This window comes from Pelodiscus sinensis, chromosome 2 (assembly GCF_049634645.1).
Source record: "Pelodiscus sinensis isolate JC-2024 chromosome 2, ASM4963464v1, whole genome shotgun sequence".
NCBI classification, from domain to species: domain Eukaryota; kingdom Metazoa; phylum Chordata; order Testudines; family Trionychidae; genus Pelodiscus; species Pelodiscus sinensis.
This window is the reverse complement of record NC_134712.1, coordinates 236,738,748-236,754,498: the sequence shown is the minus strand read 5'-3', so window position 1 is coordinate 236,754,498 and position 15,751 is coordinate 236,738,748. Positions and strand designations below refer to the sequence as shown.

At 40.1% G+C, this 15,751-nt stretch overlaps 1 protein-coding gene across 3 annotated transcripts in view; it reads left to right on the top strand.

Moving 5' to 3' along the window:
• Nucleotides 1-15,751, top strand: part of WDR37 (WD repeat domain 37) — a 93,577-nt gene that overhangs the window by 31,482 nt on the left and 46,344 nt on the right. For all 3 annotated transcript variants that reach the window (XM_006111890.4, XM_006111891.4, XM_075922712.1), the window contains 4 exons: nt 5,088-5,223; nt 7,347-7,418; nt 12,630-12,674; nt 15,152-15,228. In XM_006111890.4, coding sequence (XP_006111952.1) covers nt 5,088-5,223; nt 7,347-7,418; nt 12,630-12,674; nt 15,152-15,228 — 330 coding nt within the window. The remainder of the gene's footprint in view (nt 1-5,087; nt 5,224-7,346; nt 7,419-12,629; nt 12,675-15,151; nt 15,229-15,751) is intronic.

Genomic DNA, 15,751 nt, shown 5'->3' with positions numbered 1-15,751 from the left:
ATGTGATAAAATTATATCCCCTTTTTTGGTATTGCATGAGTAACAAATTCATTAATGAGCCTAGTTAAAATATGGGCAGCATAGGAATAGTTGTACAACTATTGTGAAGTCTCAGAATAGTACTTTTCATTTTTAATATGCAGATATTACTGTTTGAAAAGCAGGTGTTTGAATACTTCTCTTATCTTAATTGCTTGCATTGTAGCACTCAAATTCTTACCCAGGCAAAGCAGGTGGACCTCACAGTTTCCACATGGGAAGCTAGGAATTGTGGGGTGGAGACTCCTGGATGACTTCTTTGCTTCCCAGCATGCTAATATGCATGTACAGCTAAGTAGTGGTGAATGGAGGAAGATGCAGAGCCTTGTAACTTTTCCTGGGTATTCTGTCTAGCAGCTGTGCCATATCAGAAGACTTTACACTCTTCATTGTTACTCATTTACTGCTCTTGCTTGTGGATACGAAAGAAGAAGAAGAAGATTAAAAAGACTGCAGGGCCGGGAGCACTTTTTTCCATTGTGTTCTGCTGAGTTGAACCTCTACAGCTGGTGGGAGTGTGCTTACTTTGAACAGTTACTTTTCTGACTGGGAAGATAGTCTCTCTCTCTTTGGCTTCTATAAAACAAAGAAACTACAGTGTGCTTAGAGGCAGATATTCAGGAAACAGTCACAGAATAATTATAAAACTTCTCTTGCACTCAAATTCTGTAAGAAAAATCTTCCAAAGAGCTGTAGGATGACAAAGCATGGAACCTTAGTTTTTCACCTTGAGTGCCAGATGGCTGTATTGTGCTTGACTGATCAGGTTTTTTGTTCTTTCCGCTTAATGCTGTAGTGTAGTTAAATGCCATTTTGATATCCACCTTTTGAAAATCCCTTTTTTACTAGTCAGTGGTGTTTGAACAGCTTTTTTGCTTCCTCCGTGAAGTGTAGTTCATGAGGGTGGGAGGAGGAGTAAAATATTGCAGTAAATAAAGCTGTGGTTTTGAGGTGAGGAAAGTATCCAAGTAGAATACTAAAACTTGGAAAGGACCTTGAGAGTTCATCAAGTCCAGTCCCCTGCCCTTATGGCAGGACCAACCATCATCTAGATCAGAGTTTCCCCATTTTATTTGGCCACGGAACCCTTTTAAACTCGAAGGAATTTTGCGGCACCCCTCATAACAGTCTAAGGTATGGAGCTGAAAAAGTAGACCACAGATAAGGAAGGATAATAATAAATAAATGCTAAACAAGGTCATGAGATCAACATTTAGTTTAATTGCATCTTTAAAAACAAAAATCACAATGTTAATTATTATTATTATTTTAAGTCATGAAATGTTGTTGTAATGGAATTTTCTTGCGGAACCCTTATTGTCACTTTGTGGAACCCTGGGGTTCTGCAGAACACCATTGGGAAACACTGATCTAGATCATCCCTGATAGATGTCTATCTAACCTGCAAAGGACAACAATTAGATTTGTTATCTCTCCTTTAAAGATAATATTTGGTACAGAATTCTTACTTCTGAATTTTTGCTCCCTATTGTGACACAGTGAAAACTGCCCAGGTTTGGTTTAAAAAGATTTTTTTTATCATTAAGAAAGTAACAGTGGCTTGGTGTGAGTCAACCATCACTGGTGGCCACATGCCAATCGGAGGATAGTCATTTGCGGTGTTTGAACATTACAGTCCTTAATTGATGGTAGTGATGAGCTGGAAAGCCTCCTTTCAAAAAATTAAGGCAATCCACAAAAAACTCTTGTATAGAAAATATCGTGTTAAAATGGTAAACAGACATGGAATTCAAACATAAACACCATCTAAAACAAACCTATCAGAACTGTGGAAAGTGGGCCAGTGAATATTCCTGCCAGATGACTTTTTCAGAGAAGCAGAATTACAAGGTCAGTAACTAGCTCTTCCCTCTGGGCATCATGTTTTTACAGAATTCTTACTTTCAAAGAGGAAGTAACTTAAGGATGTTTCCAGCAGAAAAATGTAGCAATGCCTACTAAAAAAGATGTTAAAACTGAAGGCAAATGTCAGATGTTAAAAGTATGGTGTCTCTCTAAGTATATAGCCTGACAAGCCTATGTTGCTGAAGCTCTGTTCTAGAGAGACTTCAGTGACAAGTGAAAAGAAAATGTGTAGTAACTTACATCGACAGAATCTTTCCCCAAAACTGAAGATAAAACAACTTTGCTCAGGTTACTTTGTAATGGCATCTTCAGGGAGGGAGGGAGAGAGAGAGGAAAAGAATGAGAATATTGGAAATTTGATAAACAGTTGAGAGGTATGTTATAGGAATTTCACCGTGTAGTCATCTATATGATTAACTGATAAACCCTAGGCTTATCGGTTATTCTTGTCTACTGCATGCATTCCCCCCACTACCTCTGTATCAGAGGCAGCAATAGGAGGGAGTGGAGCCTGTGAGGAGCTGTCTTTAAGTAGGCTTCCCACGAGTGTCAGATCCGTGTGCTCCTTCTCCCTCTGATAGAGAGGCAGCAGTGTAGAGGGCAAGGGGGACAGGCTGGAGCTGCTATGCATGGAGAGTGGCTTTCAAGCCAGTCCACCGTATATGCCAACTCCATAGACTCACCTGCCCTCACCACTTGCTGCTTCCTACAGAGACGTGGGAGTGAGGAGCAGTCAGGAACACGTGCTGGGAACTGGCTTATAAGCTGGTTCTGCCTGCCTCACCTACGCTCCTGCCTCTGTCAGAGTCAGCAATGTGGGGTGGGGACAGGAGGCGGACCTGAGCTCCCTGTGGACAGAGGCTGCTTCGCATCCTATGGAGCAGCCTCTGTTCATGGGGAGCTTGGAGAGAGCTTGGACAGGTAGCTGATCTGTGAGGAGAGCCAGTTTTTAAACTGGCTCCTCTCACGGACTGGCTCCGCCTGCCAACCTGCACTGCTGCCTCTGATAGGCAGCAGCGTGAAGTGGCAGGGAGTTCCCAGGGAGTGGGGTCAGGAGTGCACTGGCTGCCAGCTCCGCCTCCAGGGACTATCAAATAGTTGTGTAACTGCTAAAATTGCATGTTGTCACATGACTATTCAATTACCTAATAGCTAACATCCCTAGTATGTTAGTCCTATTTCTGTAACTTACTTCTACTATTCTGCTTTGCATACATGGCTCAGTTTTGTTCTAATGAGCATATTAAATCAGAAAGCTGCTTTTTAAGTTGTCTTGAAGGTTTTTTGATGAATTCTGCAGTATGGTTTAACTACTAATCTTTATCTTGTTTTTTGAGGATTTATGTGTTTCCTTTTAAATGCATCCTTAAGTGATTTGTTGCTTCTGTGGACTTCAGGCTGTTCTTTGTTTATTAACAATTTAATTTTGACTTTATAGAAGACTTTATCATTACATCATTAGAAGATTGACATGAAAACAAAATTGGAATATTTTCTTTCTCAGTATTCTTCCAGATTTTCTCTATTTTTATGACGTCTCTCTTTACTGGAAAAGCGACGAGGAGTCCTGTGGCACCTTATAGACTAACTGAAGTGTAGGAGCATAAGCTTTCGTGGGCAAAGACCCACTTCGTCAGATGCATGTCATCTGACGAAGTGGGTCTTTGCCCACGAAAGCTTATGCTCCTACACTTCAGTTAGTCTATAAGGTGCCACAGGACTCCTCATCGCTTTTGCAGATTCAGACTAACACGGCTACCCCTCTGATACTTCTCTCTTTACTGGAACAATTTTAATTTTTTTTAATCACATGACAGTTCAGTGCCATGTCTCTTTCTTGCTCAGTCATCACAGATTAATGGGACTTCATTCTAAGTAATGTTTTTCCAGAGTAAAACTTTCTGATAGAGGAAATTGTAGCTGAAATGTAGAATTCATTATTTAAAATTCTCTTTACTTTTAAGTTAAGACATTTTAGGGTTTTAGTTAACTGGTGAGTGACTACATAACTTAAAATACTAGTTCATATTCTGCTAGGAATTTTGTCAGGATATATTTTTCACAGAATTTATATCTAACTTTGATGTGTCCTCTTCCTTTTAATGTACTTGTTAAATGAGGCCCAAAGCATAGATGCATGAAGCTTGTCTTGATCCCCTTTCTGTGGGGGGATTTTCTGTTTGTACATGCTTAGTTTCAGCATGGATACTCTGGAAGTCTGTCACGTTCCAGCAAGGCAAATTGTATTCTACTTTTGTTTGATCTGGAATTTATCCAGTTCACATAACCTAATATGAATGGGTCACCACTGTTGAGCATTTCTGCTCTAATATAATCATTTATTTTCCTGTAAGATGGGTATTCCCTCCCCCTCCCCCCGTTCTGTTATGTTCTGCTTTGTTGTTTTATTAATGCTTATCTAAATACTAATACTAACTTTGATTTAATAAAAAGTTCTTTATAACAACATTGAATCTAAGGGAATGTGACCAGTATATGGTTCAGATACAACTTCGTTAGCCTTTGAATTTTTGACACTTTTGTGACAGAATTCTTCATTATTGTGCAAATGAAACAGCCTTCATATGCTTCTTGGTTTATTCTTGTAAATAAGAAAATGCTATAAACTTAAAGTTAACTGAAATTTTGAAGAAAAATGCATTAACTTTTTTTTATATATTTTAAGTACATTTTTGGTAGCTATACATATTGTATAGAAAACAAAATTTCCCAAACCTACATAACACAATATAGTTTACATCAGAGAGCAAAATACAAGCTCTTCTCAAACTGTCGGACCCCTAACGGTTTGTGGAAAGGTGAAGGAAAATTCTGATAACCAAGGATCTGCTACCAAACAGAATGGAAAGCATAGACAATGAAACAGAAGGGAAAGAATAGGCCAGTGCAAGCTTATGGTGTTGCATTATTCTGTCAAAGGACAAAATGTGTCCTTTTGTCTGGATAAGAATATCTAGAGCATATTCATCAGAAGATTGATTTTTCTGCACTTAAAGGTCAAGAAACTCTTGGTAAATAATGAACTGTAAGAAAAACAAGAACTTTTTTTAAAAATCAGCTATCTATGTTGTTAAAGGCTGGGCATAGTGCCTTTTTTGGGGTGAATTAACATTTATCTTCAGATTGATAGGAAAAATAAGTTGTTCTCTTTGCTATTATAGATTGTATCCAGTTTCAAAACTACAACATCAAGGGCAATTTGTCAGCTGGTGAAGGAGTATGTTGGCCACAGGGATGGTATTTGGGATGTCAGTGTCACGAAAACTCAGCCAGTGGTATTGGGGACGGCATCTGCTGGTAATTTTTTGTTTCAAGTATTTCTCATAATGTCTGTCTTAAATTCAGCAACTTTGGCCCCTAAATGGTATGATGAGATATAAAGCATAATTGAAAGCCTACTTGCATTCTATCTTTGAGAATGACTTCATGAGTCTTTTATGTTAGATCTCGATTTAATTGCATTTGTTTGGCTAGCTGTCCTTTTAGGTAGCTTATAAAGTTACGTTAATAATATAATTGTACAGGTTGCACCTCTAAAGTCCCGCACTTTATGGATGCAATAATCAGGTATCCCTTGCGAACTGCAGACAAAAGTAGAGGATCTGCCCTTTAACAGGAATCAACTCTTTGCAGCCAAAACTGAAGAAGTTCAAAGCCTACAACACTTTGAACGTTAGGTATGTACAGATGGCTCAATAAGAGGAGATACACTCTGTCCCAGAGATCAAGGAATATCTCTTATCAGCGATCATTTGATCATAGATCGAAACAGCGGCCTAACAGGACAAGAGCCCATCACATACAGTCATCCGCCCATTAGTGGGCGACACTGAAGTAACAATTTGAAGGAGACCTGAGCGACCTCCCTACAGAACCAGTGCACACCAGTGTTCCCTCTAAGATTTTTCCATCCGTGAGTGGAGTGAGTTTTGTCTTGTGCATGAATATTGAGGTCATGCGCACTTGTTTCGACGGGTGCCATTGTGGCACCCAAGTTATTCATTCTTTCTCTTACACTCACACTCACACACAAATGGAAGAAAGAATACTGGAACAAGGAATAGTTAACAAGGTGCATGGCTTTAAATGTTTATTTAATATGAAGTTAAATAACAAGAAAATGAATAGTGCAAAGTTTTCAATATTTTAGATTAGCCTTAAGGCTTCTCTAAATCTGCACTGTCCACAGTAGCATAGAAGTCATAGGAGGCCAAGAATAATCACACAGCAGCGCTGCTGTAGTTTTCCTTCAGAATACCCCTATTCCAGGAGCTTTAAGGGAGGGAGCACCACAGAGCCATTTCATTGGCTCTAAGCAAGATAGGGAGTCCCCTACCTACATTGGGAATAACCTATTATTCATTGTTTTATCTGTATTGTGAGGCTTCTAAGGAGACACAGCACTGTCAAATAATAAACAGTATTTGTAAGCGTTGTTGCAACTCTTAGCACGTATCTCCAGATCCTAGGTCACTTGGCAACCACCACTTTCGTGATATGCCTTGCCAGATTCCACACATGATGTTTACAGGCATGGTTGGCCTCAGTTTACATCCCCAGTTGGCACAGCCTCACCAAACAAGTTTCACCCCTGCCATTAGCGCTGACATCACTGCGATGGAGAAGAGGAAGTTACCTTGTGCACTAATGATGGTTCTTCAAGATGCGTGTCCCTGTGGGTCTCTACTACCCTCCCTTCCTCCTCTCTAGTTTGGAGTCCATTAAAGGATTTCCAGTAGAAAATGAAGAGAGGGGAACTATGTCACACATGCAGCTAACAGATGAAAATAGTGTGAGACAATGACTGCTCATGTGTGATGTGGAAAGACACTGCTAGGCTAAAAATCTCCAATGGCCAGCATGAGATCGCACCAACACCTGAGTGGAGCACCCACAGAAATCCACATCTAGAAGAACCATCATTGCTTTCAAGGTATACTGAAAACTTTTTTGAGAAGCCTTCTTGAGTGAATGAAGCAACTCTCTTGTGGGTTCAGCTTTAAGTTGATGTGGTGTTCTTTTGTCAGCACTTAAGGTGTGAAGTGTTTTTAATGCCATAAAATCATCCTAAAACTGATGGCTACGTAGTTTCATTCATCTTTTACTAAGAAACAGAAAATACATTCTAGAAGTAAAACTTGTCTTCCAAAACTTCTCAAACTAAATTTATTTAAAGTAGCAGCTTCCTGCTACATTTTATAATTGATAATAACCATTGTTTTTCAAGTTGCAGTGCATGGAAACTTTGAAAATACAATGTACTTCTCCTTTAAATAACTTAGTTGAAACTGTTTCCATTTGTCGTGCTAGGAATCTTGCTTTACACCGAGAGGCACCAATCTGCTTATATAATAGTTAAAATATAAAAATGTTGCGTATACCTGAATTGTTTACAAATATTTCTGCTTTAACCTTTGTAGACCATACTGCCTTGCTGTGGAGTATAGAAACAGGCAAGAGCCTTGTCAAATATGTAGGGCATGTTGGATCAGGTAAGAGTATAAAAAGATGCTTGGATTGGGGGGGGGGGGGTGTATAAATATATCAATCTTTCTAAATATAAATCAATCAATAATTGCTTCCTTTATAAAAGTTCCCCAACTCTATTGGTAGACTCCATTGTGAAGCTATTCTAATCTTTGTCATTCAAAGATGTTTTTTGAGTGCTCCTCTTTAAAATTAACCTATAAGACATTTCTATCACTGTTGAGCATAAAACAGATTATACAGATAAGAACCTTTAAAAATACCTTTGAGATTGCCAAATTTAAGAAGCCAAAGGTAGAATATGCTAGAATCATGATGGCCTGTGCAAACTTAATTTGGCAACCTGATACATAGGAATTATGATAAGCATTTAATTAGATAATCACATGTAGATTTTTCCACTGGACCCTTCTGCCTTAAGTGTGTATGGTTTATAATGCTCACTTCAGTATATTTTTTTCTTATTGTTCAGTGTGTCCTCATGCTTCACCTTACATCATGGAATTCAAATTCTGCTTTGAAAACAGAATTACTAATTTATTCATGGGCTAATATGAATGTCGCACAAGCATAAATTTATTTTTACAATCCTGTGTTGATAAGGAGATCTACATTTTACAGAACCCACAGAAAATAGTGTACATCAGGGCTACTCAAGACAGGGCTTCTCAATACATTTGTTTGCAGCCCAGTTTGGGCAGTGGATCTCAAAGTGCGGAATCCGCGGCAGGAGCTCACCCTCCCTTCTTCATGCAGAGGGGAGCCCGCGCTGCTTCTGAAGCCTGGCAGTTGGCCACAGCCGGGAGGCTGCAAAAGCAGCTCTGACGGGCAGGTGGGGAGGTGAAGCAAACTCACCTCCTCCTTGTGGAGGAGCTGCCACCTGGGGTAAGAGCAGTGCTCTTTGGGTTGGTCCTGCGGGGCAGGCAGCAGGTTGGGATGAGCGGGGCTTGGCATGGCTGGGCAGGCTGTACTGGTGTGAGCGGCAGGCGCTCCCTCACTTCCCTGGCAGCAGGTTGAGCTGTGCGGCCCACAGCAGTGAGAGGAGGCAGCGCTGGGACTGAAGACTCTGAACATGAAGGAGGAAGATGGGGATTCGGGGCCCTTCAGGGCTTTGCACTAAAGTTCCCTTTAAGCTGTGCGGTCTCAGCTGTACATAGTTCCCTGAGCTGCCAGAGGGATCAGCTGATGGGCAGGGACTGGCCTCTGTAAACAACAGCTAAATGCTGCCTGCCTCATAGAAGAGTATCAGCAGGTAAGCAGGGAATGAGTGGCTGGGAGAAGGGAGTAAGGGAGTAATTAATTGGCTTGGGGAGAGTCCCATCTGTGGAGGAGAGAGAGGCAGAGACCCAGCAGTCTGTCTCTTTAATCCTCCTGGGCTGGGCATGGGGAGGTAAAGGGGCTGACTGCATGGAGTAGGTGTGGGAGTAATTAAGTGCTGGCATCTGTTATGAGGTGGAGTCGGGGTAGTTTGTTTGGGGTGTCTGACTCACTGAGGCCTCTGTTAGACTGGTTTGGAGGAGTGGAGGGAAGCTTGGTGTGTGTGTGTTTGTGCTAAGAGGATATTTGCATGATTACATTTCAAACAAACTTAAACAACAAATAGTCTGGTAGCACTTTAAAGACTAACAAAACATGTAGATGGTATCATGTCTTTAAAGTGCTACCAGACTATTTGTTGTTTTTAAGTTTATCCTGTACAGACTAACTGGGCTACCCCTCTGAAGATTTCAAACAAAGTTTGCAGATAGGTGTTAAAAGAATCTTTTCTTTCTTATCTTAAGCCACTAACAGTTTCAGAGGGGTAGCTGTGTCTGCAGCTGAAAAGAACAGTGAATAGTACTAAGGTAGTGCAGGACTTATTTGCAAGCTCTTTGAAACATGCAAAAGTTTACAAACCCTGAAGCAATGTGTTAATTTGTTCTGGGGCCCCAATTTCCTCCTGTGGAAGAAGGCTACTTCCTTACCTTTGTACAGCACCTCTGTAGTCAGTAAGGGTACCTCACAGACACTAGTAACAGGTGTCTTGTTTTAATATATTTTATTGCACACGTATGGGTTGCTTAAAATATATGTATATATTGTGTGTGTTTTGTTTGTATTGGTGGTGTATATTGACACACTACCTCAATATTGGTGGTGCACATAAGAAAATTTAACCCACCCAAAAGAAAATTCATCCTGCCCAAGGATAGAAAATGTTAGAGGGAACACTGCTTTGCACCCATGGGAAGTATGGGGGGAGGACCTGAACGATGGTTCAGCCCCGAGGGCACCGTGGACTGGACCCCGTGGTACCCCATCCCCTGCAGGGCTGGACACCCTGGGGTCACCTACCTGCCCACCCCCGCCTTGCCACACCCAGCCTCCCTGCCCTCTGCACCTCCATTTCCCTGAGCCACCCTGCACTACCTTGACCCCAGCCCTGTCCCCAGGGGCACCCTGTCCACCATCTCCCTGAACCCCCTCAGCCACTCTGCCCCCCCAGCTTTAGTCCCAGGCACTTCTTTCCCTGATCTCCCTGTCTGTGGCCAGACACGCTGCCACCTCTGCTCCTGCACCCTCCTTCCTTGCCACACACCCTACCCACAGCCTGCTCTTGCACCCTCCCCTGCTCTTACACCCTCCCCCATGGCCAGACACCTATCTGCTCTTGCATCCATGGTTGATCCTAGCACCCTTGCTCCTGCTCACTCCCCCTGACCAGACGCCCTACTCCCAGCCTGCTTCTGTCCCTTATCTCCTGCCCAGACTTTACACCCTCATCTCCTTCTGCATCCCACCTACCTCCCAGATCCTGTACCCCATCCCTATTCCAACCACTGGCAGCCCTGTTCTGCACACTGGACCCCTCATTTTTGTCCCCACCCCAGAGCTTAAGGGGGTCCATAAAAATCCCTAACTCCAGAACCCCAGAAAAGTATATATGGCCTATGGGAAGCCCTGAACCTCAGTCCTCCCTGTTCCTTCTCTTTCTCTCGCTCCATGGGGAACACCGGAGGAGTGAGGTGTCTCAGTTGGGGGCCACATCATTGAGGGATGGTTTTTTTTGAAGGAGTTCTTTTGCTTCTGACTTATGTGATCCCCAACTGATTTTTCTGTAGGTTAGTGGCCCCTGACACAAAAAAGCATCTCCATACCTTCCATACATAAACAATAATTGAAATCTTTTGTGTTGGACATAAATTAATATTTTATTTTATTTAAAATGAAGTTTGATAAACTAACATGAGAGAATTAAAATGCTTAATCTGTTTAATAATTTAAATTAAACCATTCTCCCTATCTGCAGCACTAGCAAAATGTGTGAGTATAATTATGTAATTAACAGTGAGTTTCCATTAGCAACTGGTGGTCTGCGGAAAGGTTTATATTGAGCCATGGAGCAAAAAGTTTGAGAATCACTGGGTTTGGGTTTACACGGGGCTCAACGCGTAGCCTGCGAGTGGATCCTTTGAACATGGCCTCCACTGGGGAACATGCTCATAACAGCAAAGCGTCTCCTAGGTGGGGTTGAGCATTGAAAGATGCAAGCAGACGGTCTGGCTGTAACAGATGGATACATGGTGTCGGCGTTTCTAGTTGCCAGGGAGGAGGTGCTGGGAGTGCCAGGGCATTATGGGCAGTGCTAGCTGCTTAGCCTAGTGGGCAGAGGCTGAGTAGTGTTGACTGGCTCACACTGGCCATGTTTGGGTCCAGTGCTGTGGCCAGGCAGCCCTGCCTCTATACCACAGGGAGCGATGGACTTCCACTTGGGGACATCAGCCCTGCTGGGAATCCAGGATGGGGCCTCTCATGTCTGGCCTGACTCGCCCAGCTCCCTGCCCACTGCAGGTTGGAGCACTCTGGCTTGGAAATGTTTTTTCCTGAGTAAAATCACTCCAAAAATGCACAACCTGAAGCTTCTAGCTAAACACCAAAAACATTGGTATACAATTTTCTTTTAGTAAGAAGCATTAATAATGGAGATTGCCTATCTCCTAGAACTGGAAGGGACCTTGAAAGGTCATTAAGTCCAGTCCCCAGCCTTCACAGCAGGACCAAGTACCATCCCTGACAAATTTTAGCCCCAAATGGCCTCTGCAAGGATTGAACTCACAACCCTGGGTTTAGCAGGCCAATGCTCAAACCACTGAGCTATCTCTCCCCCTGCCATTGATTAATTTTACTATTGATTAAAAATGGTACAAATAGGAAACGCGTTTTGGATAAACACATGATGATATGTGTTTTAGTAGTTAAATTTAGTAGTTTTTGTAATTTTAATAGTTAAGTTCCTGGACTGTTGTGAAGCCAAAACAATGAAGTAGGCAATATAACAGTCTTCAGTTAATATACGTTTTTGTAGTTAAATTTCTGGACACTCATTGCTCATTAAAAGCGCTGTTATATGGGTGGAAATTGGGTAAATATTACATTTTATTAATATCAGCAGAACTGACTTAAATGGGGCCTGTGGTTCTGTAGTCTTTCCTTAATCGTATTCATGCCTGTAATTGTGAAGCTATTTGCATATATTTGCATTTATATTTGCATGTATATGCAACCATACTTAAGTTGCGGCCCTTGGCATGTACTGTGAGAATCATTCTGGCCCTCGGGGCTTCCAAAGTTGAGTAGCCCTGGTGTACTCTACCATACAATGCTGATTGATTACCAAAACAGGTCTGTTCTGTGCACTGAATGAAACAGAGATCATATGGGAAAATAGTAGGGCGTGATTATGTAAAGATTATCATATTGCATATGCACAAAGTAGCCAAATTAAAGTTGCATAGGTGAATTTTCACAGGAATAGTAAATAGCATATTCTTGGTACAACAGTAACCTCCTTTTAAAACTGCAAGTCTTTGCTCCAAAGCAGAGGGTGCTAGCATTTCTTAAAGACAGTTGCCAGAATTTTTTACCATGGACAAAATAGCTTTTTTCCCTAGTATTGTTCTTGGAAATAGCAAATTTATTTTGGCTGAAATTATCTAATAATATTCACTTGGATACAATTTGTTACCGTGTTAAAAAAAACTTGTACTTTGGTTTGTCATGTTTTTGACAAATCCATGTTGACTCTTACTTATCACCTTATCATATCACAAGCCCTCAGGATAAAATTTGACACTTCACTACTTTACAGAGGGTTTTACAGTTTAAGATGGCTTTTTTTCTAAAAAAGATTTTTTTTGTTGTAAGTTTGGCCTAAAAATTGGTTTTGTTTTATGCAGTAAATTCTATAAAGTTCCATCCAACGGAGCAAGTAGCTCTTACAGGTATGTAGAATTTTTGTTTCATGCATTATTTGTTCTGATCATAAACTAAAAACAAACCATTCTTTTACTGTAATACCATGTGTTAGCCCTTGCTGAGTAGCCGATATTATCATCACCTTTCCCTTTCTAATTCCCTACTGTTTGTTAATTTTTGGTGCAGGGATCATATTTTTTTGTGATTTGGGAAATATCTAGCAGTTCTTTGGGTGTAGATGGGAATAATAAATATCACATTACCGTTTTACATTTTTATTTTCTATTCTAATTTACTTCAAATAAAGAAAACTGTAATGGCACTTTTTAAAATTAATGAGGAACTATAGACTTCAAAGGACACTAACAGAATAATAGTGTGTCTATAGTGGCTGATGTACCTCATGATCATGAAAACTTTTTCATGGGCCATAATCATTAGTACAGCTTTGTGTTCAAATCCCTAAGATGTGGTGAATGTTCCACAATAAGGTACTAGCTTTAGGTTTCAGGAGACTGAGATTCGTGCCTGATTTGCTTTGCTGCCTGTGTGACCTTGGGCAACTTACTTAGTTTGTCTTAGTTATTTTGACTCTGTGCCTCACTTCCCCATATGTAATTAGACATAATTGAGGTACTTAGGAAAAACATGTAAAAGATTGAGAAGTATGCAAATACTGGGGTTATGGGGACCATGTACATATCTAGGAGTGAATATTTCTTCCCAGGCACTCTGTGGCACTTTTTTCTGTCATTTATAGTTGAATTTCTTCAAGCTTACAGTTACATAATATGTAGTGCCCTACCAAATTGATGGTCCATATTGATTCATGTCATGGGCTCAGAGTTTTACAAATCTTAAATTTCATAATTTCAAATACTTAAATCTGAAATTTCAGTGTTGTAATTGTAGCATTCCTAACCTAAAGGCAGGTTATGTGCATGTGAAGGGGATTTGCTAGGTTATTGTTTTGGCGGCATGAGACACGTTGCTACATACTAGTTTTGTGCTGTTGGTGGCAGTGCTGCCTTCAGAGTTGGGCACCTGGGCAGCAACCAGTTTTCCAGCTACTAAACTTTGAAGGCAGAGCAGAATTAAGCGTGGAAAGGCCATAATCCCCATACAATAAACTTATAAACCTCCTGTAACATTCTTTTGGGGTCAGACCCCCAACTTTCAGAAATACTAGTCTCCCATGAAATCTGCATAGTATAAGGTAAAAGGACACAAAAGACTAGATTTCATGAAAGAGAGTTCGCCGTCTGTGAAGTGTGGGTTTTTTTCATGGTCATGAATTTGGCATAGGTTTAGTAACATCAATAAGATTGAAGTACTGTACCAGTTATAAACCTCATTTTCCCTTTTCCAAAAGCCTAAGCTGAGTTTCTTCTATTTAATTTGAAATTGTTGAAACAAGGTGCTTTTGAGATACAGGATGCAGAAAAATAGAAAAGCTCTTAGCCTCTATTTCCACACTATCCTCTATGGTAAAGCAAATTTATAATTAAAAAAACAAACCCCAGAATGTTGAAAGTAGGAAATCATCAGTTATAATGCCAATGTTGATTGTACCCTGGTTTACAACAGTCCTCCTCCATCTAGCATTTCACTGTATGGCCAAAGGAGAAAATACTCTGCTTCTAGATCTACCAGATCCAACCAGATGTGCTGGAGATCCTACTAAGAGCCTCGAGTCATCTCACTTCATATTATCTCAGAGGGGTAGTACCAGGGAACATCCTGTACGCTTTTTTTTAAATTACATAGATGGACTGCAGATCCCACAGTATCCTGTTCGCCTTCGCCTAAACTTGAAATATTTATGGATTATACCTTGTATAGGCCATATGTGTATGAAAGCTATCCTTATGCAAAGAGTGGCTATTGTTTCTAATTGACATATGCTATAGACATTTAGGCTTCCTTTATGTAGCAAAAAGGAGGTCCATAGCTTTACAAAATTTGATTCCACATTAAGTTAGAAACATATTTGTTCACATTTGTTGGTTTGGATTCTCCTTATAGTTAAACTTCATTTTTTTTTTAATCTGATGCTAAAAACCTTGATTGATCCAAGAATGACAGTGGGAAAGAAGATGGGAAGGAAATTCTTTTTTATTTCCTAAAACATTGAGGACGCAACATGAATTGTTTTACTAATATAAAATCCATTTTCAAATTTGCTAATTACATACTAGTGATATGGAACTGATGACCAATAATAGAATATTCAAGTATATACTGTTTTCAACAGTTTTCCCTAAAAGAAAGTGAATGTTTTCATTTTAGGAGTAAGTCAGTTGGATGACTTCTCCTGTTTTGTTTAATTAATTATTATGTTCTCAGCCAACTGTCAAGTGAGAAAAACTGCTATTTATGTTGAATCTTACCAAAATTTGCTAGGAAAAAAAAAGTATTTATGTAGCATAGCCAAAATGTGAAAAGAAAATCTTTTCTGTATTGTGTTTATGGAAATATACTTATCCAGTTTATTTCTGTGCAGCATCTGGAGACCAGACGGCTCACATTTGGAGATATATGGTACAGTTGCCCATGCCTCAGCCAACAACAGACTGCAATGTAAGCAATAAACTTATACAGACCAAAAATTGATCCTTGGGCAACTTGATCCACTTTAAGTGGCATTAGACTTGGAAGTGTAATAGACCCCTCTATTTAAAGGGACATTTTCAACTCAAATTTGGTCCAAATGTTATACTTGTGGAAAAAGATACAAAAATCTGTGATCCATAGATCAATTTCTATGGTCTTTAATAAAAAACTTTCTTTAGTGTTTCCAAGCCATATATATTACAGCACTGAATCTGAAAGTGCAGTTGACTTAATTGATTTTTTCAAATAAAGATCATTATGTAGTTAAGAAGAAAAGTGACAAGCAACATTTTGCATTGTAATCCAAAATATAGCTGTTAATAAAATTGTATATAATGTGGCTACGTCTAGACTACTAGCCTCTTTCGAAAGAAAGCGCTTTTTCGAAAAAGAGTATAGACGCTCTCTTTTGATAAAACACATTTTGCATTCAATAGCTCCTTTTTTTTGAAAGAGTACTTTAGAAAAAATGCATTATTCCTCATAAAAA